Genomic DNA, 27076 nt, shown 5'->3' on the forward strand with positions numbered 1-27076 from the left:
CATTATTATATTAGGGTATGACAAGCATAGAAAGGACACTCATCGAGAGTCATTTGGGTTCATGTTAGGAGGGTCCAGGGATACTCAGGGAGAGTGCAAAGGGCTTGCTTGGAAGGCATTTTGCAAAGAGGAACCTGGAGCGGCTGTGACACTTGGAAAGTGCATTAGACGGCTCAGGCCGCTCTAACACTCTAACAAATACCGCAGGTCAGGTGGGGACATGCGTCTCCTCCTCCTTGCAGTTGTGAAGGCTGAAGCCCAAGGTCAGGGTGTGGGTGGAATTGGTTTTTCTGTACTTCTCTGAGAGGCTGCCTTTTGGTTTTTCCCAGAACGGCTTTCCAGGGTCTTAACCTAGGTGTGTCTGTGTGTCCTAATCTCTTCTTCTTCTTTTTTAAAATTTAAATTCAGTTAATTAACATATAATGTCTGATTGGTTTCAGAGGTGGAGGTCAGTGATTCATCCATCTTACATAACACCCTGCGCGGATTACACCACATGCCCTCCCCAAAATCCCTCACCCAGTTACCCCATCCCTCCACCCCCCACCCCTCCAGCAACCCTCAGTGTGTTTCCGTTTGTCTCCCTCTCTGGTTTCGTCTTGTTTCATTTTTTTCCCTCTCTTCCCCTATGATCCCCTGCCTTGTTTCCTAAATTCCACATATCGGTGAGATCACATGTTAATCTCTTCTTCTAAGGATATCTGTCCTATTGGAGGTTGGATTAGGGCCCACCCAAATGACCTCATTGAATTTAATTGCCTCTTTAAAAAACAGCATCTCAAAACACACATTCTGAGGTGCTGGGGGTTAGGACTTGAACATATGAATTTTTCTTTTTTTTTTTAAAGATTAAGAAAGAGAAGAGAAGGGCAGAGAGAGCAAGCGAGAGAGCGAGCACAGTGGAGGGGAGGGGCAGAGGGACAGCCTCTCGAGGAGACTGGGCATTGAGCCGGGAGCCTGATGCGGGGCTTGATATCCTGACCCTAGAACATAACAAATTTTTCAGTTCAGCCCGTAGTAGGAAGGATGTGGAGAAATTATTTATCCTCCTTATAAAAACTTTCTTTTGGAATTAAAAAACAAACCAGCCAAGCACAGCACTTCCCTTGGGCCTGGTACGACGAGTTGGGCACCACTCCTCAAATTTAAGTTCCTTTTATACAACTTCCGCAAGTTTTGCATTCCCACCCACTTTACTGGGTCATGATACCCTGTGCATCTTAGTAACTGTTTAGCTGTGCCCTAGGCCAAAGGACTACCTACCATTTCTTTGTGAGGTCCAAGCAACTTAATGAAGGCTTAGGTCCTAACAACTCAGTTGCTATTTGAAAATACAAAACATAGAAGCCGAAAGAAAAATGGCATTTTTATTTGATTTTCTAATAACTGCATTGCCTACTAATGGGCTGTGTGTGTCTGTTGCGCACGGCACAACCTCTCCAGCCGCGGAATCCTGTTGGACAGTGCCGTCCTCATTTCTCATCCCATGTTGGTTTTCATGCAATTCTTACTTTTTATCACGGCGACCACCAAAGACCCGGCTTTACAATGATAGGCGATGGAGAAGCATGTCGCACAGTGTACCGCTGAGACCATGAGGCTTCTTGAGTTTGGTAGTTCTTGGAGTAGCGTGCTATTTCTCCAGTTACCTGAAAATGTCACAGTGCCCTGCGAGTTCACTGCAGCACCCCTGCACATGTGTTCAGAGTTTAAGGACCCCAGGACTGTATTATTTACCAAACATTTTCTTTCAATCAGCTCACATTTTGAAATTTTATTTTTATATTTATTTTTATTTCTGTGTTTTTAAAATTTATCTTCAGGAATAGGACCATCTGGGAGAGACAGTCTCTGTATTTAATACCTAATGAAATCTGTGTAGCATTGAAAACTCATGTCATGTACTACCTGTGGTTCCTATACTCTACTGGAAGAAATAGCATTTATTAATTGAAAAGAGCAAAAAAATTATTTTCATAATTGATTGTTTTTTCCTCTAAGTGTCAGATTTTTAAAAGATGTTCTTTAAAAAAAGATTTTATTTATTTGAGAGCGAGAGACAGCACAGAGGGAGAGGGTGAAGCAGACCCCCACTGAGCGGAGAGCTCCACACAGGACTGGATCCCAGGACCCTGAGATCATGACCTGAGCCACCCAGGCGCCCCTATTACTTTACTTCTAGAGAAGTTTTAGGTTCACGGAGTAATTGAGGAGATGGTAAAGAGACTCCCTATATGCTCCTTGCTCTCCCACAGGTACACCACCCCCCCAGTCACGCCCCCCACCACACTGGTACATTTGCTACAACTGGTGGACCTACACTGCACAACACCATCACCCAAAGTCCTTGCTTGACCTCAGAGCTCACTGCTGGTGTCATACAGCCCGTGAGTTTGAACAAATACATGCCCCCTTATGGTACCACGCACAGTGCTTGGATTGCCCTAAAATCCTCTGTACTCCACCTCTTGAAACATCGGGGTTTTGCTTTCATTTTAGGAACTTGAAATGCAGGCTCGAGCCCACGGACTTTCACTTATTCCATCCACGGGCCTCTGCTCCCCCGATCTGGTGAATCGGATCATCAAGCAAGAACCCGCTCTCGAGAACTGCAACCAAGACCTCCTCCAGCACCACGCAGACCTACCTTGCACGACGACGCTCGATCTCACAGATGGCACCATCACCTTCAACAACAACCTTGGCGCGGGAACTGAGGGTAACCAAGCCTATAGCGTCCCCACGAAAATGGGATCCAAACTGGAAGACATCCTGATGGATGACACTCTTTCTCCTGTTGGCATAACTGACCCACTGCTCTCGTCAGTGTCCCCCGGAGCTTCCAAAACAAGCAGCCGAAGGAGCAGCATGAGCATGGAAGAAGCCGAGCACGCTTGTTAGCGGGCCGTCCTGCCCTGCGCTTCCCGAAACTGCTTCCTTTCTTGATTCGTAGGTCTCATAATTTCCCCGAGGGGGGTTTCTTGATAATTTTTCCTTTAATATGAAAGTTTTTTTCATGCTTTATCAATAGCCCAGGATATATTTTATTTTTAGAATTTTGTGAAACAGACTTGTATATTCTATTTTACAACTACAGATGCCTCCAAAGTATTGTACAATGAGTGTACAGTATCTGCGAACTGAATTCACCCCGGACTTTAGCTTTCTGAGCAAGAGGATTTTGCATCCGAGAAATTTCTGTCCATTTTTATTCAGGGGAAACTTGGTTTGAGATTTTTTTTTTTTTTATGCCTGTGACATCTTTGGGAATTAAATGTAAAGTTTAATTGAAAGAATGTAAAGCAACCAAAAATTAAAAAAAAAAAAAGCAGAGAGAAAGAGATTGAGGAAAGAAAGGAAGAAATCCACACTAACCTTTTTTTACTTTGTAAATGTATTGATTCATTGGTACTGCCTTAAAGATCCAGTACCATTCTAACAGCATTTAGTCTTTCTACTGCAAGCTCTTTAAGGCAATACAATATTCTGTTTAAAAAAAAAAAAAGTGCACTCAATTTCATGAGGATTGTCAGTTAGAAAATGTAACTGATCCCTTACTTAGGTGCAAGTGAAATTGAAGGGTTAGAGAGCGAGGCCCTGACACATGGGCCCTAATCTTGCTGTCCTTCACTCTGTGCTCTGTTACAGTTTTCCTCATCAGTTAGTGTGATTCAATTTTCCATAAGATATATTTTATTTCGAAAGGAAATGAATGTCCTCTCATGTAAAATATTGAGGAGCACTGAGAGTTGTCCTTTTTAAAATTTTTTCCCTCTCTCTCTCCCATTTCACTTTTGATAAAGAAAACCAAACTGGGCACATTTCTAATTGGCTTTCCTATTTTTATTTTTAAATTATGTTTTACTGTTCATTTGATTTGTACAGATTCTTTATTATCATCGTTCTTTTCTGTATGTTTATATTAATTTGTAAGAATATGCATCTTAAAATGGCAAGTTTTCAATATTTTTACAACTCACTGGTGGTTTTCTGCATTCTTTGTACCCACGTGAAAGAAAACTTCTGTGCAAGGTCTTGTGTTTAAAGAGAGCTTTGCGAATATTTTGTATATTACCGTCTCACTTGGAACTGTTTTTTTCCACACGTTTAAGGTGTAGTATTAATAGGTGAAAAACTGGCTTTCTAGAGAAAATAAACTTACATATTTATTTTTAGTGATATAAAAGTAGCAATATTCTTGGAGAATGATCACCATAGCGTTGATACGCCCATTATGGTCATTTAAATTGGGGTTTATTTCAGCAAACACTTGTTGAATTTTTGGAAGGAGAGAAATAACTGTATTGGCAAATTACTGTTACTGGGTAACAGTGTTTCAACAAGCAGCAAAGTTGTAAGTTAGTTTCAGTGCATTATCTACTTGTGTGGTCCTTTGCAATAACAGTAGTGTTACATGTAATCTATCTGGCCTATGTGTTTTATACAGCTGACATATGGTGTTAAGAGCCAGGCTGTTGAATGGAATTTCTCAGTAGCAGCCTACAATTGAATAGCAAGTGGCATAAAGCATATCCATTCAGAATGAAGTGCCTTAAATATAGCAGTAGTCTTTTTTGGACTAGCACTGACTGAACCGTAATATAGGAGACAGTTTCAAGATGGTATTTTTCATATTAAATATATTTTAGTGACAGAGTGCCAACTTTTTTCATCAGGAAACCTTATTCAGGAGGATTTTTTTTTTTTTAAAGAAAATGAGTTTAAATGTCAAATACGAATTGGCGGATGGGTATTGGAGGGTTCAGAGAGAAGGTGTGATTGTCAGGTGTATGAATGGATGGCTTCCGTGAAAATAATCAACTGCATAGTTCCCATGCACGTCGGGCAATGAGAATCCTTGGAAACATTGATGATGCGATCAGTTTTATAGCTTTATTACCGAAGGGGGTAGGGAAAATTAATTCCCATTCTTTCAATCCCCTTAACTGTATAGCTCTTTTCCTAGAATAGTGATGCAAATCTGCATGAACAGCTAACTGTACCATAGTGTTCACTGATACAATCATAGCATTGTCTATTTTTCTCTTCATATTTATATGGGGGGAGGGGAGCTGGGTGCAGAAGTCAAAGATCATGACGGTATGATGCTTGTTTTCTTTAGCTGATGGTGAGGGTTCTTGAAAATGGAGCAAGGTTGATGAGCCCCTGGCCCAGAGAATATGGCCAGGGCTAAGTGACCTTACACAAAGCTCTGTTAGAGGAAGCATGGCATCTCATACCACTGTCCTGACTTTCGCAACTCCTGAGCTCACTGCCACCTGCTTCCCCATCCCCTTCTTCTTAAGAGACAATTTCTGGGAGTGGCGGGTGAGGAAGCCCAGGAGAATGCTGCAGCCTCGGGGGGTGGTTTTATTTATTTCTTTTTTGCCAAATCGAGTGTGGATTTGTTTTAGGGACTAGTTAAGCCAAGAAGCGATGGTTTGGGGTCGTCATTTGTGACCGCGAGAGAATGATCCACACCACTCCCCCCGTCCCCGAGAGCACACTTGTGACTCGGGGTTGGGCCTCCGTATGGAGTGACCAAAATGCCAAACTTATCCACCTGCCTCTGGGTAAGGCCATGGAAATACCAAACCTTTTGACTTTGCCAAAAACCCTTACAACCAACCTGGTCATACACAGGATGACAAAGTTCTTTCTGGTTGTTTTTAAATAATAAAGCAATAAGAACAAATAAAATACATAGGAAGTTAAGAGATATAAAATAAAGCACAAAGGAATGCACTTATTAATATTTTTTAAAAATGCACTGGGGAAAAGTTGGTGTTGATAACAGTATATTAAAAGACCCTATTTCTTGAAAAAAAAAAAAAAGACAAATGACTGTCTCTTGCGGACGCTTGGTACTGTAATGTTAATAATATAGTCCCCTGCTGTTGGATGCAGCAATCATTTCTGTATGGTCCATAGCACTGTATATTATGGATCGATATTAATGTATCCAATGAAACAATTGAACTGTTGTTCTTGATAGCCTCATTAAAGCATTTGGTTTTTCACATAGTGGTGGCCAGTTGTTTTTAGTTAATGACAATTTTGAGTATTGTTTGCCTTATCCAAAATGGTAGTGCACATTTCCTTCCGATGGAACGAATAACGAATTGCAGGAAAAATTTTAAAATGCCAGTAAGTACTTTTTTTGTTTGAAATGCCATTCTAAGATACTACTTTTTGGTTTTCAACATTTTTGATTATGACTTGCACTCAGATGAACTGTAATTATACAGCTTCCCCCCACAACCACCTCTGAATTTGGGGGAGATTTTAAACTCCCAGATGCCAAGAATTCATTTTAGATACAGGAGTTTTATTTAACATGTTTTAGTGAGAGGTGGCTCTATGAGAAGAGAAATTGTCAGAGAAGCCCTTGCATATTTACGAAAAAGACATTGGGTTTTTAAAATACAAATTTACAATAATGAAAGCTTAATATACCCAGGTTGCCAGCTCCTGGCTGTATTTTTTTTTAAATACAGCACTTAAGAATCATTTGATAAATGTTGGATTTGACTTGGGAAGTGTCAGACAAAACATGTCTTTATTCCCTAGCTAGACCTTAAACTTCTGCCCTCTTTAAAAAATATTCTGGTTTAACCTCTGGAGAAAACGAGCAAGAAACTTCCCGTAATGCTTCTGACCTGATTGTCAGCTTTTTGTTAAATTGGATTTTTTTTCTTAAGTTGTAATATACAATAATCAAGCCCTTTCTTTTTCAGAGTTATTTGAATTATTTATATTTCCCATAGAAAAGTGATTATGTGATGCCTTAAAAACTTGTAAAAGTAGGAAGATTTCCTATGTCAAGAAGAAGTTTTCTGGGCAGCCTTGAAAGCAGGTAAGCTGAAGGCTGGAGCTCTTCATCTCAGGAGGTCTGCAGTGGAACCGTAATCCTGTCCTGGCATTTGCCTCTTCACAATCACCTCACAAGCTCTAAGGATCCTTAATCTTTAGCTAACCCCTGCCAAAAGGAAAACAAACAAACAAACGACAACAAAAAACCCACATCCTATATGTTAAAGCCTTCTTACCTGAACATCACACATTTGCCTACAGCTTGTGTGACTTTATTTCATATTCACAGATTTAGATTTATTAAATTTTCTATTGAGTGAACCCACTTAACTGATAAATCTATCCACGAAGGGACAAAACATGGACTGGTAGCTCAATCTGAATTTCAGTCTTGCCTCTGCCCATTTCCAGCTCTGTGATTTTGAGTAAATTACTTAGCCTCTCCTTGCCTCAATTTCCTTTCTGTTCTTCGGCGGTCCTAACCGTGACGACCACATGGTGGTCTTGTGAAGTCCGTTCAAACGGACAGACGAGAATTTTTGCTTGGCTGCACATAGTCAACGCTCAGTAAATGGTAGCTGTGATTGTATGATCATAATCCCCTCCATTAAGAAAATGGCGCCCACTCCCTGGACCTCACGCAGTCATCGTGTGTATCAGTGGTGGCATGTGCTGTGAGAAACGCTGTGTTTTAGCACAGAGCTGATATTCGTGTGAACCGGCAAGGTGAGAGAAGCCACAGGGTGCTTTCGAGAAGAGGACTGCCCTGTATCTAGGACCCGGGGTTAGAATATTTTACAGAATAATAAACCCAATTTATCACCTTTTAAAAACACCATCAGCACAAATGACCTAAAATTTAAATTGTATTAAATGTGTATAATCTGCACGGGTGCCTCTGCTTTGAGAATAATTATGCTATATTATTCCCAGGCAATGCGCTTTACTGAAGTTGAAATCTCCATTATATTCCCTAGAGAATTAAACTTTTTAATCCTTTATGATAGACACTGATGTTATGTATCTAAAGAGTGATGTCTTGACTATATCCTGTCTGTTCACTTTCCTATCAATATTTAAATGGTTTTTAGGTTTTTATTTTCAATTATACTTACATTTGATGACTTTCTTGGAACACCATCTGAGGAGTTAATCTTCATAATCCAGCCAACATAAATGAACCTTTAGAACTACCCTGTTTTTATTTTTTGTGTATGCCAAGATTTAATGCATAGCCAAGTAGCATGAGGCAAGCTCGTTTAAGAGGAGTGTTGTAAAGTTAGATTTTCATTATATTTAGTGAGAGATGGTGATGATCTCTTAATTCTTTGCTGCCACATCTGAGGCTCAATAGCAATGGCTTCATGTCCTCACCCATACTAACATGAATCCATAATATACATCTTGTGCAGAATGTAAATGAAAAAGCTTCCATTCCATTCCCAGTTTTCCCAAGAGGCATGTACAAAAAAAAAAAAAAAAAAAAAAAAGAGAGAGAGAAAGAGAGAAAGAAAAAACCAGAGCACATTTGCCGTATTAAAATTGTCAAGCCCTTGTTTATAGATAAAATTTAGACATGGCTAATCTTATTTGTGTTCAATATTTATAGGTCTTTGGAGCCTATTACCTATACCAGATATATTGGAAAGTAATATAACTGTACGCAAATCCAAGTAAGTCTCAGCAACATTTCTAAATGGTAAAGGCAGTTTGCTCTTGACAAATTTGCATTTTAAATTTCTAATTATGGAGTCAGTTGAAGTTAAATCCAAATGGGTGTAATTGTCACTCAAAATGTCTTCCATATTATTCAGACAGCAAAATCTGTGTAGATAGAAACCACTCAACTAGTGTTTCCCAAACTTTGCTTTATGGAACTAGTTCCACAAGCTGTTCCAAAAGTTGCTTTGGGGAATTGGGGTTTGGAGGTTGGGATAGGAAGCAAAACACCGTATTTCATTTTGAGGAACTTAATGTTGGGAAATGCTGTGTGAAACACATTTGGACAGGTATCTGTACTACAACACTTCTCACATTTTCAAATGTGCTGATATGCCCTGAGAGTTTTCAGGATTGACAGTAGTATTGCATGTTTCACAATCTTATTTGACCACAGGATTTTGTGTGTATGTGTGTGTGTAAAACACTTGTTCATGGTTCCAAAGAACATAGTTTGGGAAATTCCAGAGATCTTACGGAAATTATATAGAGCTGATAAAAGATAACTTCTTTTATTCCTAAGTATGCTTACATTTATTTATTAATCTATGGGGAGAAACCATTGTCACCGAAGAGCTCTTCCTGAATAAGTGGATTAGCTGAGGTTTGGACTTCCATTGCAAATATAACATTCTGGTAAAGGGAACTATTGCCACTAAGATATTATTATTCCTGAATTTAAAAAGTAATTTATGTCATCATTTATAATGGAAGTACAAATTTTCTTATGCTCACATTCAGTGTATCTTTTCATTTTATTCTTTTTCTTTTTTTTTTAAGATTTTATTTATTTGACAGACAGAGATCACAAGTAGGCAGAGAGGCAGGCAGAGAGAGAGGAGGAAGCAGGCTTCCTGCTGAGCAGAGAGCCCGATGTGGGGCTTGATCCCTGGGATCATGACCTGGGCCAAAGGCAGAGGCTTTAACCCACTGAACCACGCAGGCGCCCTCAGTGTATGTTTTCTTTGACTGGTAAAAAGTAGTCCCTCATATTGCATGTCTCCCACCCCTTCAAATACAAATACCTGATGTGTGGGAAGAAGGGGGCAGATCTTGGCTACTGTACAAGGCGTTTATAACTTTGGGTCCTGTTTACTGATTATTGGTGGAAGGGAGTTAAGAATTATATGGTATTCAGAGTTTACAGAATCTTCTCCGTGATTTCATTTCTTTTCTTTTCTTTTTCCTTTCCTTTCCTTTCCTGTCCTTTTCTTTCCCTTCTTAAGATTTTATTTGTAAGTAATCTCCACACCCAAAGTGGGACTTGAACTCACAACCCTGAGATCAAGAGCCACAGCCTTCACCAACTGTGCCAGCCAGGCGAGCCTCAATGATTTCTTCTTCTTTTTTTTAAATGCAGGCAAATCCTAACAGGTTATATCTCAAAAGTTCAGTTAATTGGTTGTAGGCCAACCCACAAAAGCCACATTAATTGTCATGGATCTGGTATATTATAGTATTAAGAATGTTAAAGAATTTAAATAGCCATATTACAAAGTCTGAGGGAAAGCACATTAACACATCTTTCTATCCCTTACAAAAGAGATCAGAGATTTCTTTCATACAACACCTTTTTTATGATTTGTTTTTTTCAGCCTCCACACTTTGCCTGGAAGTAAAGGGTGAAAAGAGGAACTTGGCTCTGGTGGGACAGAGGAATTCGTTGGCTTATAGGACCACAAAGTTGAAATGGTAAATGTCACTTCACGTGTATCTGAATTTAAGGGCTCAAAGGCATTCAGTCAGCCTGTCTTTCATTTTCTTGATTCTCTGCTCCTCTTTGCAGGTGAATCTTCTCCATGTGGACCCCACAGTCCAGCTGAAAGCCAACACTTCCTTCCCAGTGTCTATGGTCAGCTCCCTGGATCAGTTCTGGTCAGGCCCACTAAGAGCACCATGGCAGGAAGACAGAACATGGCGATTGGCCAGGTCTGGGTCACACGGTCCACTCCTCTAGATTCCCTCAGCCGCCCTAAACTGTGTGAACCATAGGAAAGGAAGGTGGGATTAATTCACCCAGACTGCCGGAGTGATGCTGAGCCTAAAATGGGAAAGAGATTCTGGGCAGACAAAACTACAAGTACTCAAGCTTGTAGATCTCAAGAGGTTTGGGCAAGCTCTCCCTTTGCCAGTCTCTTGCTCCTCCCATGTGCATCGATTTGATTTTTCTTTACTTTAATGGCAGGACGGTGGAAAGGGAGGGAAAGAAGGTATTCACTCCCTAGAGTTGTATCTCTGTTCTCATCATTCGTGGCTAGTTTTCCGCAAACACATCTCTAGTTCTCACCCTTCCCCCACATGAAGATCCTAAGACCGAAGTTCTTCAACAAGATGTTGAGAGGACTCTCGAAGAACAAGTGCTTCTCAATACACAAGAACTCTTACTTCCATTATTTCCAAAGCCCCCCTGGGCTCTCGGGTGTTTTCTCTTGCAGGTGACAGAAACCAAACTCCTGTCTGGCTCAAACTAGAAAGGGAGATTTGCAGGTCACATAACAAAAAAACTCCATGGATGAAACTCAGCATGGTGACCTCAGATCTATATCTGAGGTCAATATCATGAATGGTTTGGTGTCTCCTACTCACAATGGCTCATGGCCCCAAACACACCCCTGCAGTTTATCAACCAGCCTGGAAGAGGTGTTTCTCTCTTCCTAGAGTCTGCTTGGCCCAGATTGGCCAATGTGCTTATCCCAGGACCCATCACTGTTGCCAGGGGCATGGGACAGACTGATAGGTCACGCCTCATCATGTTTCTACCCATTGAGTCAGGTAGTCTCTGTCCTTCTGAAAGGGAGAGGGACAGCCCTGAAAACTGGGAAGGTGGTCCTCCAATGGCCCTTGTTCACTTGTCCTTTCCGTGCGTGGGTGCCTACCTCTTGCTCTTCCACCCCTGGACTCTTCATCATTTAGGGGTCAGGTTAAATTTTACCTCCTCAGAGGGCATTGACTGCCTTTCAGAAAGGAAGTTCTATTTGTTCTTTTTTAATATGCCATCTTGTTTATTTCCTTCACAGCCCATTTGATCTTCTCTTCCTCCCCCTCCTGTTCCACCTTATCCCACCTCCTCCTCCGCCTCCTTCTCCTTTCTTTAAACCAATGAGTTGATTTCTAGTCACTTACATATAAAATAATCATATTTGCAATCAGTGGAAAAGTACTGGCAATTTTTGCCACAGTATTATCAATAAGTATGCAGTCTTTTTTTTTTAAATAATATAAAACATAAACAAGATTGGAAAAAAATGTTAGGTTGAAAGAACTTGTTTGCTGAGACTGTAGAAATATGTTTACAGGGTGCCTGGGTGGCTCAGTTGTTAAGTGTCTGCCTTTGGCTCAGGTCATGATCCCGGGATCCTGGTATCAAGCCCCGCATCGGGCTCCCTGCTTGGCAGGAAGACTGCTTCTTCCTCTCCCATTCCCCTTGCTTGTGTTCCCTCTCTCACTGTGTCTCTCTCTGCCAAATAAATAAATAAAATCTTTTAAAAATACATACATTTACAAGGACATCATCACATCCTATTCCCGTGAGTTCTTGGGAGAGTACGAGTTCCATATGAATTAAGTAATCTAACTTGTGACTTTAAATGGCCCAAATTGTCTCTTCACTATTTTGACAATGGACTTTCTCAAGTGTGTTATTCCCTGCCTTTTGAGACAGAATATAATGACTATAATTCTACCTGAGCTTGATGGCCCAGGGTCATCTATAAGATCCTTGTTTCACCGAGCTGTAAGACAGTGGTGTCCTTGGGGACTTCAGAGCTAGAATGGAGGTTGTGGTCCCCGGTATTAATGGCCCTAGAGACAGTGCTGTTACCCAGTCCTCTTGCCTCCCCAACCCCTTCCCGTGTACTGCTGCGGCCCTGCCATGGGTTTGGGAGACGGGCTAATCCAGTCAAGTCATTGACAGTTAAGGGAATTGCGTCTTGTATGAGGGCAATGCACCATGGAGGACCATCAGAGAACAGCTTTCAGGCTTTGACTGTGGCTGTGCAGAGACTATTTTCTCTTACATTCCTATTTCCCACAGGGCTTGACCTAACAGAAGTTGCTAGATTTGTGACTTGGTTAAGGACATTTTACTACAATTAGAAACCCCGGCCAGGGGCGCCTGGGTGGCTCAGTTGGTTAAGCGGCTGCCTTCGGCTCAGGTCATGATCCCAGCGTCCTGGGATCAAGTCCCATATCGGGCTCCTTGCTCGGCGGGGAGCCTGCTTCTCCCTCTGCCTCTGCCTGCCTCTCTGCCTACTTGTGATCTCTCTCTCTCACAAATAAATAAAAAAAATCTTTAAAAAAAAAAAAAAAAGAAACCCCGGCCAGACTCCTTGGGATCACAGGCTCCTGGGTTCCTACACCACCCACAGGCCATTCTTCCCTCCACGTGTTGCAGGAGTGTCACTAAATTAGTCCAGTCCAGACGATGACGAATTCTTCCCTAAGGAACCAGGTAGAAAATACCGTAGGCTTTCTGGGCCAACAGGAAAAATCAAGGGTAGGATCCTGGAACGTGAATGAGAAAGGGAAAACAAATTTCCATGAATTTTTGTATGAATGAGTTTCAAAGTATAAATGATAATCTAGTATAATTTTTGCAACACAGTTTTACTCATGAAAAGAATAAAATCCCTTTTGGGAGGGAGTAACATTTTGCTTAATTAGGGTTCAAAGTTAGTGTCCTTAGCATATAATTGACTGTAAATATTCATCTATAAAAGCCATATTAACTCCCAGGCTATTCGGAAACAGGTGGTGGGCCTGATTTGGACTATCGTTTCCCGACCCCTGGACCATGGCATAAATGATAATTAATCCCCAATATGTGTCTCCTCTTCCTTTTAGTAATACAATGCTTTGAGTTTTCGCTCAGCTCCTAGCCACACTGCTGGCTTGCTTTCTTTCCAGCCTTCCTTGTGACTCAGTGCAACCAGGTCATTCCATTCCAGATAATAAGATGTGAGCAGCCTTGGAAGGAGCGTTCCTTGGATGTGAGTTCCTTGGAAGGAGTAGATGCCCTGATGACAATGGTAGAGCTCCCCCCCCTCCAGGCTCTGGACAGCTGTGTGGACAAGACAGAAACTTATTTCAAGTCTCTATTTTGAGATCTTACAGTTTAGTTATACTCACAGACACTATATGCGCTGTGGTCTACGGTTCAAAGGAAGAAATGTTCTCTCCTCCTCTTCCATGTCCTCCTGTTTTTCCTTCTCTTCTTCCTCATCCTTTTCTTTAATGACATTACTTCAGGATTTTCACCCTTTCCTACTGGCCTTCCTACTCAAGTCATCTATATCAGTGAGTTTTTCTCTCTTTTTTTTCCCCCTGCTTACACAACAGCAAATCAAATTCCCCCTTTTTAGCTTATATAAGCATCACTGAATAGAATTTAAAAGCGGGCTAAGGGTTTTGTGTAGTTCCACAACAAAGCTCATGAGATGGACTTGCCCTTTTGTAACAGCAAGAAGCAAAACAACTTGGCAAATGTAATCTTACCTCAGTTAGCGAGACTGGCAGGCAGGTTTTTCTGTTTATGGGGATTATTTTAAAATGCTGGATAATAGCCTTGACTATTTCTTTGGTTGTCAGCAGAACTTTAATCACATCCAGGTTGAGATGAGGAACTGCTGAGCATAGAGTGTTAGACGTGGACGCGCACACACACATCTATGCACATACACACACTGCACAAAACTGAAAATCATACAGGAGGCATTGAAAACTTGTGCAAACTCATTGTCTGCGGGTTGTGATTCGCTGTAGGAAAAGAGGTCTCGAAAGGCATTTTGTTGTTGTTGTTGTTATCCTTTTATAAGGCTATGGGGTATGTGATACGTTCTTGGACAAATACCTTCAGCTTTCTGAGTCTCAGTTTCCTTGTCCTTGTGATGGGAGTAACAGGGCCCGTTGCAGAGGGCTGAGGTGAAGTCTCATGAGAGAAAATGCAAAATACATGTCTTTTCATACTTGATGGTTGTTGTGATTTTCTCTCCAGTTGTGTCTATACCCCAGTGTTCCCTTTGAATCCAGAGTTGTCTTTTCTCCATAAAAAAGCAACTCTTACTAGCCCGCATGTCAGAGTGGCCGTAAAGCCCAACCTGCATTTTGTCATAGTGTTTGAAATGGTATGAGAATGTCAAACGTGGTTTTTCCTATCCTTTAAATAGAGGTTCTTGAGGGAAAAGGCCAGTAGTTGTTTTTTCTTATAAATCAAAAGTGCTAATAGAACCTTCTCTAGGTTTGCAGATTTTTCTGCAGGACCCACACAGATTATGGCCCATATACCAGGCTCTCTAATGTGGTTAAGATCATGGGTTCTGGAGACAGACTAGGTTTGGATTCACTGCCCTCCACTTTGAGGAGTCACTTGGGGCAAGATATCGAACCTCTGTTTGCCTCTTTTTCCTCTTGTGTAAAATGTCAGTAAGTAATACTCCTTACATTGCACAGTGTAGGGCTCACTGAATCAGTACATTTCAAAGGGTCTGTGCCTGTCACAGACTGACAGTCTGTAAATGTTAGCTCTTCTGTGCCATGGGGGCTGATTTGTTTTTTGTTTTTTCTTGGATGGGCCTTCTATTAAAGCAATGGGCATCTCTAGCCAGCCTGCTACTTTTCTGGTGTTTCTCTTCTTGGTTCCAGACTGTTCCATGTATATATTACTGCATTTATTTAAAAAAAAAAAAAAAGGCAAAAAAACCCAGCCCCAAATCGTGGCAGACAACAAAAACCATTTTGTTGGGCTCACAGATTCTGCAGGTCAGGAATTTGGACAGGACGTAGCTGGGATGGCTTGTGTTTTCTCTGCTCCTTGTTGTCTGGGGCCTCAGCTGGGAAGAGTCCAGGGACCGGTGGTGACTCAATGGCCAAGGGCTAGGATCACTTGGAGGCTCCTTCACTCACAAGTCTGGCGCCTGGCCTGCGTGACTCAAAAGGCTTGGCTCAGCTGGGACCGTTGACCGAAGTGCCTACACGTGGCCTTTCCACGTGGCTTGGGTTTCTCCCAGCATGGTGGCTTGTTTCTGAGAAGGAGAAACCCCAGAGCAAATGTTTCTAAAAAAAAAAAAAAAGAAAGAAAGAAAAAAGAAAAGAAAAAAGAAAGAAAGAAGGAAAAAGAAAAGAAAAAAACAAACAAAAACCCAGACAGACACAGCATGGCTCTTTGTGACCTGGCCTTGGAAGTTAGAAAGTATTCTTTTTTTTTCTTTCTTTCTTTCTTTCTTTTTTTTTTTTTTTGAAAGTGTTATTTCTGGTACTCAGCTAGCTGATCTAGCAATCCCAGATTTTCTCTGATTCCAGGGCAGGGAAGTATGGACGCCACTCTGAATGCAAGTGGCAAGGATCTGAGGTCTCATTTTTGTTTGTTTTTTTGTTTTGTTTTGTTTTTTGGGGTTTTTTTGGTAAAACTTTCCTCCTATAAATATGGCTCTGTTTGGAACTTGTTACTCAAGTTCTGGTGAGAGGTCCCTAGTCTTCCCTGGCTGCTGTGTCCCCTTGACTAATCCCAACCTCTAAGATTTGGACTCTAGAACATGCCTCTGGCAACCTTTGCTTGGTCCCTCTACAGCCCAGACAGTGTTCCCTGTTTCTACCCACTCCCCAGCCCTGCCTCCCTCTTCCTTTGTTCAGTCCCACTCATCTGCCTACAGAACACTCACTGAGTGAAATAATATTTTTGTAATGCTAGCCAGACTTTCCCTCAATACTGTAACTTTCTCCTTGGTCTACCCACACTCGTTGAAGCTCAACGATCCTCTGCTTATGGACACAGAAAAGGAATGTTTCTTCAGAAATGGAAAAGCCATAAAGGCTCTTCATAGGAAAATAGAAAAGACTATCACTGAGTAGTATAAATATTTGGATACAAAGATTCTCTGGTTAGGGGGTCCAAGAGAGAGTAATGAGAGTAGAGACAGAAAGACAGGTCTTGTGCACTGTTATTTTGGTTAAAGGCTGGGGCAACATCCAAAAACTGAAAGTAGTTTTATGGGATCTGAGAGCTGAGAGGACATGAAACTCTTCCCAGGTGAGTTCCTGGAGAAGAAGCAGTTTTCTAGAGGAAAACATGATGACTGCAGTATTGAGTGGGATTGGGCTTTCGACAGCATCACCCACTAGAAAGACCTGGAACCCAAGAAGGAAATAACCAATTAGGGAAGGACCTTGCAGAGGAGGATGAGAAAAGACTCATCATTCACCCACATGGAGCCATCACCCAGGACGAGAGAGTGCCACAGAGACACAGTGCTTTGCTTTGTCCAAAGCCTCTTTTCTATATTCGCAGGAAACTTAGACAAAAACCCCATGGGAAAAGGAAGGGAACTCGCCAATGACAAAGATTAATCTCCCACTTCCTTAATAGGAGGTGATAGATTCAAAGGAGAAATTAAATCTAGTTTTAGAAAAATGAAACAAGTTCTCCCATTTTTGCACACATAAAGATGTGTACCATGATCCGTGTTCACTAGATACATTCCGGGTTTCATACGGAAGTCTCTGGGGAGAGGTGGATGTATGCAATAAAAATTCTCTATGGCATTTTTTTTTAATAATCAATTCTTATTTCTGTTGGAGTTTTATTATATATTGCGTTTCATTCGTATACACTGATAGAGACTTCACTATTAAGTGGAAACTGTGAGTGAAAGTTACCATTCATTCATTTAAACCTTCCTGAGCCACTGCTCTATGTCAAACTTTGTTTTAAGTGGAGTTAACAGATGTAATAAGGCCACAGTCTTTGCCCATGACAATAAAGTCACATTGTAACAGCTCCAGAGCAGACATGATTTTTTTTTTGGTCTCATAGCTTAGGTTTACAGCGAAACACATATAGACTAGGGGAATCTGATCTGTTAAAAAGACACACACATCCTTAGAGCTTCTTGCTCCGAAAGCATAATAAGAATCGCCATAATTCCCCTCTTCTGTGGTTTGGTCAACAGAGTCAAGAGAAAGGCTTGAAACACATATACGCACACATGCAGCCGAACCCCCCATCTCTCTATTCAGTGCCAGGATGTGTTGTCATTGCATGATATATTTAGACAAAAACCACTTACTATATAATGATCTTTGTTCGCATGAAATCTGCAGAAATAAATAGTATTACTGATTTCTTCCTTTGTTTGATGTCAGTATGAGATATTTATTAAGAAAATGCGCTGGATGTAATGTCACCTTAATTATAGTATGAGAAGGCTTAATGAAGGCAAATTCCCCTTTATAGCTTTAGGCTTTAATGCCACTAGGCTCTTCTGTTTATTCCAATGAATTACATTCTGGCACCCACGATCTCATGTAACAAATGCATAACTAATGTGACATTCACACAAAACATCACATTAGTTCCATATGATCAGTTCTATTCCAGTGAACACCAAACCAAATCATGTTATTGTAATGTGAGTTGTGATTTAATACCCTAATTTGTAGGTAGTTTTGTCTGAATCTAGCATTATTTACACCACGTACGGTGGTTTCTAAGACATACTAGATGCACACTTTATCTGGCTTGGCTGCCTCCCTTCCCCCAAGAGACACACCCCCAAATAATACATCCAATAGTCTGTTACTAAATGCATTCTCAACTCTCTTCCTACCTGGTTCAAAATTACTGGGTGCCAGTAGTTGGCTGTTTCAGTAACTTGAAAATTCCCATCATGTAACATGCTTTGAAATCTGGAGAACTAAGAATTACAGAAGAAAAGAGACTATCATCCAGCCCAGAAAAACTTACTAGTTGCATAATATTATTTGTAAAATAAGGTCAAGATTATTCTGTGAGCCTAAGTCGATCTCTTTTGAAATAAGGCATTCTTTCTGCCGGGTGTCCTCTCCCTGCTGTCCATATGGGGAGATCACTTGCATCCTTTGGGTTTCAGCTTGATTGTTAACTCCTTCCTAAGAAGGTTTTGATGATCCTAGTTAACACAGCCCCCTCTGTATCACTGACTGCCCCTCACGTCACCCTGCGTGGCAATATCTGGTACCTGTCTCTCTATCTGCTCTCCCTTTTTCCCTGGTAATAAATACTGCACAATTTCCAGGCAGGCAAATGATCACTTAGAATGAAAGCTACATAGTCCAGCTTCTCTTGCTGCATCTGGCTATTGGGAGAAACACCAAAACATCTTTAAGTATTGGGGAGAATTATGGTCCTCTTCCTGCCTTTGTCCTTGTTATAGTTGCAATGGTTGAAACCCAGGCCACCATCATCCTGGACCATGAAGAAGAAGCCATGTGCTTAGAATGATGAACAACAAATCTAGGTCTTTGATGAATTCATGAAGCTGCTTTACCCATTCTCTCTCTCTCTCTCTCTCTTTTTACAGAGAAAGAGGGAGACAGGCAGCTGGGGGTGGGGGCGGGGGAGGTGGGGTAGGAAAAGAGAGAATCTTAAGCAGGCTCCACACCTGCACAGAGCAGGACGTGGGGCTTGATCTCACAACCCCGAGATCATGACCTGAGCCGAAATCAAGAGCCTGATGCTTCACCGACTAAGCCACCCAGGCGTACTATGTGCCTTATCCATTTTGAAGAGCCTTCTTTAAGATTTTATTTATTTGAGAGAGAGAGTATGAGAAATGGGAGGGTCAGAGGGAGAAACAGACTTCCTGCTGAGCAGGGAGCCCGATGCAGGACTCCATCCCGAGACTCCAGGATCATGACCTGAGCTGAAGGCAGTCGCCCAACCAACTGAGCCACCCAGGCGTCCCTTGAAGAGCCTTCTTTAATGTAAAAGGAGAAATAAACTTTTGAGACCACAATCATTATTCAACACATAGAGCAACGGGTCCAGCATATTAACCTGAACCAAGCAAAGAGACGAGGCACGGATCAAGGGGGAGGGATACCAATGTCAAGAAGTTGCTGTGGCTGAACCACAGCCTCTGTCAAGCAGAATGATTTTGAATCCTCCGTCTCTTACAGCGAAACCTAATTTGAAGTCATACACTTCTTTTTAGCCTTTGTTATAGTCTGTGATGATCTTTTCATTGTTTTACTGATTGATTATTTTTCCCTCCCCTCCCCATCTAATCTCTGTGAGGGCAGAGAATGCCTCTGGGGCTTGCTGCTGGAACACAACTTCGTGGAATGTGGAAAAGAATGAATGAACCAATTCTTTAATTTTTTATTGCGAGATACAATATTTTGGGAATTGCAGATCTGGAGGAGTGAAAAGAATTCTATTTGGAGGACCAGGGTTGGCAGTGCAATTGACAAAAGTTTTTTTTTTTTTTTCCTTCTGACTTGGGGGAAAAAAAAACCTGATGAAATTAGTGGTAGATAAAAATTCATTTCTCGCTTCTAACAAGGAATCACAAACAATGGAGGACATATAAATAGAGTAGCAGCTTTATTAATAATGCTTTCCTACTCCGTTCGTGATCTTTTCATGACAACCCTACCGGAGGCACTCTTTATCAGGGACTAAGGCAATTTAGATGCTGTCGCAGGCCTTTCTTGATATATACGTATTAGACATAAAGCAGTTTTCTGTTCTTTAGCTTATTTTAGTATATAATTAAAACTCCACTGTCTGCTACTAAGCAACGGAGCATGGCAGAGGTTGATCACATGCTATCACAAAGATAGAAAGAGGAAAAATAATAAAAATAATCATACCCATTCCTGCAATCAGCCTTCAGATCTTAATTATGTTTTAACTCCTTTGTTATGCCAAAGGCAATGCCTGTTGGCATTTAAAGGACACTCTCGGTTCTCAGTTCAATCCAGTTGTTTCATTCGGATCCCAGTCCGTTTATGGGATCCTTCTGGGGGCATTTAAGGTCACAGGGGATGATAGGAAACTGAGATAGGCGTCGGAAGGTTTGGGTTCCAGGTGTGTGCAGGGGAGCAGCCAGATTCTAAACTCGAGGGAAGGGAGGCTGCGGTGGGGGGACGTGTAAGGCTGAAGGCAGGGGAGGGAAGTAGTGGCAGGTGAACAGGTATGTGCGTACCCAAAACTGCCCTCTGCCACCTTTCTGCTGACTCAGGCACTGACCTCTGAAGTCTCAACTGCGTATTTCACTCTGCTTCCAAAGACCCCTTTTCATCAGACTCTTAACTTTTATGTGAGTGGTATTTCTATGGAATTGTGAGATGCACCAGCCTTGAACAATATGTTCAGAGGGAATAGCTCTTGCTCTGTTCCGGCCCCCACCTCCCTCAAAGAAGACTTCTGAGTATGAACCTTCTTCATTTACTCTTTTGCTCACTCATTCCCCAACGAATAACTTCTGAGCCCCTGTTTTGGGTCGGGCACTGTTCTATGCGTTAGGGCTATAATGGTGGGCAAAACTGACCCCTGGCCCCTTACGGAAACCCGTTGCATAAGAAAGACAGCTAATAAATACAAGAAGCTTTTTTTTTACAAGGAAGGAGTGCTTACCTTATGTTGAGCTCTCACTATGTCAAACACAACAGAGTCTCATGATGCGATTTACTGTTCACCAGCCAACAAAAGCACGTCGGGGGTGCGTGGGCATGAGCTACCCTACTGAGCCCTATTCCCACCCATGCCACTTACGAGTTGTGTCATCTTCAGTGAGTTAATCTTTGCTTGCCTCGATTTTCTTATCTGAAAAATGGGGGCTCTAGGTTATGGGGCTGTGGAGAGAATAACATGTATTTTGGAACAGTGCTTGGCTGTTGTACATTGGCCCAATTTTAGAGATAAATAAAGTGAAGCACAGAGTGATTTGACAATTTTCTCCAGTCCATTTGGATAAGAAAAAGTGGGAGCCAAAATTCCAACCTATGTCTCTTTGCCTTATCGTGTGTGCCCTTACCACAGTTCTGCTTGGTTCTTCTGGCAGAATTTCTCGGCTCCTTGGAGAATTCGCTTCTGCATTGTAGTCTGGGCGTGATAATACCAACCCCCTCCCTCGCTGTGTGTCGTGAGGTTCCACTGTGAGAACACACCTGAAAGTTCTTTGAAAACTGTAAAGCATCGTGGAAAATACAAATTGCTATTATTATTATTGATTTGTTTTTACATTCAACACTTTAGTTTGCCTGTGATGAATCTCATTTGTGTATTTGTCAGGTAAGACTTTCTCTTTAATCTTTCCTGTTCACTTTTTAAAAATTTTTTTAAAAGATTTCATCTGTTTGAGAGGGATGAGGGGACAGAGCACAAGCAGGGGGAGGGGGAAAGGGAGGGGAAAGCCAAGGGGAAAGGGGGAGGGGCAGAGGGAGAGGAAGAAGCAAACTGTCCCTGAGCAAGGAGCCTGACTTGGGACTCCATCCCAGGACCTTGGGATCATGACCTGAACTGAAGGCAGATGCTTAACTGACTGAGCCACCCAGGTGACCCTTTCCTGTTTATTATATGACCTTTTAGCCAGCCTGGCAGTCTCCGTGTTGCCTCCTCATGATCCTTTGCTGGTCAGTCCACTCTGTCAAAATGGTCCCTTCTGTCAGTTCTCCTCTAGCTGAAACAGAAAACACAGCAGATAGGAACTTGACGCCATCTAATGTTTTGCATACTTGTTGGATGTTCTGTGAAAGTTTTCCTTTGGGCGGTGGATGAAAACACTCCAACTATTGGCCGAAAGTATGGGAACAGAATCTGCCTTACAGGGAGCCTAACTAAGGGAGGTTTCCCTGAAAAGACAGAGCGGCAGCTCGGCAAACCCACAATAGCCAGCTTCCCCTCAGGAAATCAGGTTATTCTCCCTGCTCACAGGGGTGACCTCCTGAAGGTTCCAGAGAAAACTGGCCAAGTCTATCATGTAACTTAGGACAGGTTTCATCTGGTGAAGTCCAGTGACTCCGCAGGAGGACACAATGTGATTTCTTTCTTTTTTTTTTTTTTTAAAGATTTTATTTATTTCTTTGAGAGAGAGATAGTGAGAGAGAGCACGAGAGGGGAGAAGGTCAGAAGGAGAAGTAGACTCCCCTGGGAGCTGGGAGCCCAATGTGGGACTCGATTCCGGGACTCGAGGATCATGACCTGAGCTGAAGGCAGTTGGTGAACGAACTGAGCCACCCAAGCGCCCCACAATGTGATTTCTGTACTCAATTCAAGGAATCACCGGTTGAACCAGATTTGTGTAAATCAACACCAGTCCTTTCTCTCCATGGAAGCAGTAGGAGTGCTATGAAATGTCCTTCTTTTCCAGAGTCACCCGTTCTCTGACACCCATACAACCACCTCACCAAAAGATTTCTGACCACGTTAGATGTTCCAGAGCCCAGATCTAATTACTTTGTTTTGGAGGGAGCATTGGGAGGGATAATGGTTGGTAACTATTAAGGCCATACAAGTACATCCAGAAGGTCTGGAGTTCAGGAGGGCGGGAAGAGCTGTCCTAAAACAATGAGCTACATTAGGAAAACTGAAAAAGTATATTTAAGTGTTGGTGCCTCAGCACTTGAATTGTATAAATTCCTGGTCGGAGGTAAACAAGAGGAAGGAATTCTCGAGGATTCCTGATAGTCTGTTCCATTATTTTTCTTCAACTTTTATAACCTTCCTACGTACTAAGCAACTAAAACTGACATGACCTCTTTTCTTTGTCCTTCTCTCCACCCCTGAACTATTCCCCTCATAAGCCGAATGGCGTCCCTTCTTAGTCATCTTGGTCATGCCTAAAGGCCCTCCCTTGTCTGTCCCAGAAAGAGAAATCATGTGGAGAAGAGATTTAAAGAGCCCCGTGGAGACAGAAAAACAATGTACTTGGTCCGTATCAGCCAACAAACCAGCCCCATTGCAGCTGGATGTCTATCCCTTGCCCTAGTCAGCTCTCAGCGGGACAGAATCAACTTTTGAGCCCTGTTGTTATTGATAAAGAAGTTGCAGATTGGGCAAGCTTTCCAAAATCTATTTTTGCTCCTCTCTTGTGATGATGTTACTTTCCGCACAAGGGGTCCAACTCCTATTATCTCGGCCTTCAGCCACACATTACAGATAACTAGCATCAGTCATATTGTCATGTCTGATATTTATTAACAACCTTCTTAACTGTAGTGACATACTGATTACTTTTAAAAATAGCCATTAGTCTCTTTGGGAGTGGAGCCTCTCCGAGTCTTACACACCCAACGTTTCTCTCTTAACCACAGCCTGCCACCGGCACTCTCCTCCTGACATTTTGGAAAACAGACTTACTGTGTTTTATGCTTCTAGTTCTATGTGGTCCCACTGTACTTAAAGTACTACAGGGAACAACAGAGTCTCTACTCTTAAGAAGACGTAATCTACGGTGGATCATGACACATAAGATTTTACCATTTTCTCCAAACCCAGCTGTGCAATGGGTAACTAAATTGGCTCCTTGAGACAAAAAATTTCCTTCAAGAACATCCTCTGTTACGATTGCTTGGAAAAGTTGTAGCTACTCTCTTCCTTGCTTCCTTTCTTTTTGGGATCGTGCCTAGTGGTTGGCTACCATTCAGGAAAGCGTTATAATTGTAGGCACTAGCCGAGCCAAAAGGCCATGTTTTAGCGTTAGGGTAAACTTGTTAAAATTGGGCCCGTAGCCAGGGTCATCCATCTAAGAACATTGTGAAAGCATCTTACTGTTGTTCATCCAGCTATGGTCTAATTAATTTTCAAATGGACAAAGTGGCTTCTCGGGCCATGTAACAAGCATTTTCATTCATTTAAGCGAAGCTGGATTTGGCCCGGAGCAGGGTCACGAGAAATTCTAATGGCTTCTTCTCTTCTTTGTGTGTCCTCAGGAAAGCTTACGTTGATGTCAACAAAGCAAGATTTGTGCTCCGGGCCATCGGAGTAGAATCAGTTTGCAGAGAGCCAAGTTCTTTGACTTCCCCTAGAAGGAAAGGGTATGGAATTGAGCATATGGGAAGGCTCTCTAAACCCTTTTACATTATTGGATTTAGCTACGCTCACATAATGAAATTGTTGAGATTGTTTAAACCTTCTGCAGGGACTTCTGTTAGCAGAGAAGAAACTTGTACTAGAGCCATAAGAAGATTGTGTTATAGATATAATGGAATCTTTTTTATCTTTTGCCTGGTTTTCTGTGTAGGGCTGACATTTTTTTTCTGGGCACGAGGCCAAGGGTCTATTTAATTTCTCAAAATTTCCCATGGTCACTAATACTGTCCCCCTGACGGCAGTTTCATAAATTTATAAATAAAGTCAGAGCCATCAGAAAGGTTGTGAATCCTTGCAATTAACTTCAAATAACGTTTGGAAGTTGTTTTTTGTTTTTGTTTTTGTTTTTGGTTTTGTTTTGTTTTGTTTTACGGTGGCGATTTTGCTCAGTAAACATAGTGACACCTATGAAAAGCATGCTCTTGATTCTTTGGTACATTTTTCACTGATCTTACCTAAATTCCAATAAAATATTGAACTTTGTCTTTGCCTTGAAATCACATCTATGATTAAATAAGGCTTGAATATAAAAATGCACATTCACTTACATCCGATGAATTCTCATGAATAGTTGAATTTATATCATTCATTTATTTTTGTTGCATTTAGGACTTGGGGGTGATGGTGTCATTTTTAAATTCTGAATATATAAATCTTGGGGTTTATTTATTTATTTACTTAACTTTTGGATATTCTAGGAGGCTTTTTGCCAATTTAGAGACAGAATTTATTTGGTTTTGTTTGGTTTTTGTGCATTTTTTTTGGTTTTTGGTTTTGGGGGATTTTTCAAAAGAGAGGTAGGGGTAGGGAGAACGCAGGTGACAAGCAGCTTCCCCTGAAGGACCATCACGAGACTTTGACCATGAAAAATGCACTCCATTGAATACCACAGTGTTCTAGGAAGTGACTGACTACAAGAAACCTTCTGCCCCTAGCATTCACTTCAGCAATGTCCCCAAATTAGTAGCCAACCTAGAACCGCCAAGCATACCTATAGAAAATCATCCTGGCTTCCAAAAATCCCACCTTCACAGAACCCTGACCAATCGGAGGTTCTTAGCCTTCCCTGCTTGACTCTCTAAAGCTCACTCTCCCTTCTAACACCCTTGAATCTCTACTAAAAGGAAAGTGACAGCTGATGGGTTCTTTTGCAAGTTTATGAATAAATAGTGTTTGTTCATTTTGTCTCAGACTTAGGTTTGTCTTTGACAGATGTATCCCCAACTGGGAACAACACCTTGCCCGTAGAAGAATCAAATATTTACCCATTCAGCAAATATCTGCTGGTTACCTGCCACATGCCTGATGCTGTTTCCAGCACTGACACGCAAGAGATATAATTTGCCCTCTGTCCAGCATCCTAATTTTCATAAATAATAATTTTAGGGGGCGCCTGGGTGGCTCAGTGGATTGAGCCGCTGCCTTCGGCTCAGGTCATGATCTCGGGGTCCTGGGATCGAGCCCCGCATCGGGCTCTCTGCTCTGCGGGGAGCCTGCTTCCTCCTCTCTCTCTGCCTGCCTCTCTGCCTACTTGTGATCTTTCTCTCTGTCAAATAAATAAATAAAATCTTTAAAAAAAATAATAATAATAATAATTTTAGGATATAATAAAGTTTCATGAATAATAACTTACCGTTAGCAATGATATTGTAAGTAATAACTTACTATTAATGTTTCCTGAGACACAAGCCTGATGTTTTTAGCATAGAGAGAAGTAGTTCCTCCTTTATAAGTGTAAGGGAAAGCAAATTGTCCTCCATGACACCATAAACAGTCTGTGATAGAAAAAGAGCCGTTCCATCACCTCGAATCTGTGATAAGACACGTTTTGCGTTTTCAAGGGAAAGAGGCAATTAGTTGACACGTGCAGGGAAGTTTTCTCCGGCTGGTGATATATACCATCTTTTATTTTTTAACTCCTGAAACTATAACATAATTGTATGGTGATCTATATTGACAATATTCCTCCCTCACCCACGTTTTATCTCTGTTTTCAAAATGAAATGAAAAAGGATATTCTCGAAAAACTAGCAAAAACAATGGAAAGCAAGACTTTATGCCAAATATAAACATATTTCTGTTTAGCAAATAGCAGGGGCAGAGAAAACATTCCCATTTCTCTTCTCACATAACAGAATGTTCTCTGCTTACTGTATTAGTTAACAAATTCAAGTCTGTTTATTTTGTTTGAAATTCCACTTCATCCATAAATTACAGCGTTACACAATAACACCAGAAGGACAATATCACCATTGTTTGCTTTTACAATCATCTCAGCCCACAAAATTCGGTTCCATTGTCAGCTGCTGTCAGCAAGCCATTGTTGTTTTCCTCTACCCAGGGTCTCCCTACTAATATCATTCAAATTATTTAGACACTCAGCAATGTTTCTGCTATCAGTGCAGACTTCTAAAGAGTTGGAGCCCCAGTGTGATGACCAAATCACCCTTGACTGTTTATCTTTCCACAGGCATTATTTCCCACTGCCGAGTAGAGTTGCAGCGTGTGCTGCGGGGTGAGTCGGGGGGGGGCTTCCCCTGCTGAAACTGGTTCGTTCCACTGGACAATGAGGCCTTTCTGCCGGCCTCTCTCTGGGCACGTACACAACGCCGCGGTTTGGGGGGGAGGGGACAGGCGGGTCATTGATAACAACAGTTCCCAGACTTCCTAGAGTAAGGAATTTTCAAATCGAGACAT

The 27076-nt window shown here is 41.7% G+C and overlaps 1 protein-coding gene across 8 annotated transcripts in view; it reads left to right on the plus strand.

The window, feature by feature from the left end:
- The window catches only part of MITF (melanocyte inducing transcription factor), a 220659-nt gene extending 214637 nt beyond the window's left edge, over positions 1-6022 (plus strand). For all 8 annotated transcript variants that reach the window (XM_045991720.1, XM_045991722.1, XM_045991721.1 and 5 more), the window contains exon 10: positions 2500-6022. In XM_045991720.1, the coding sequence (XP_045847676.1) occupies positions 2500-2901 (402 nt within the window). In that variant the 3' untranslated portion in view covers positions 2902-6022. The remainder of the gene's footprint in view (positions 1-2499) is intronic.
- Positions 6023-27076: the final 21054 nt, after the last annotated feature.

This window comes from Meles meles, chromosome 20 (assembly GCF_922984935.1).
Source record: "Meles meles chromosome 20, mMelMel3.1 paternal haplotype, whole genome shotgun sequence".
NCBI lineage: Eukaryota > Metazoa > Chordata > Mammalia > Carnivora > Mustelidae > Meles > Meles meles.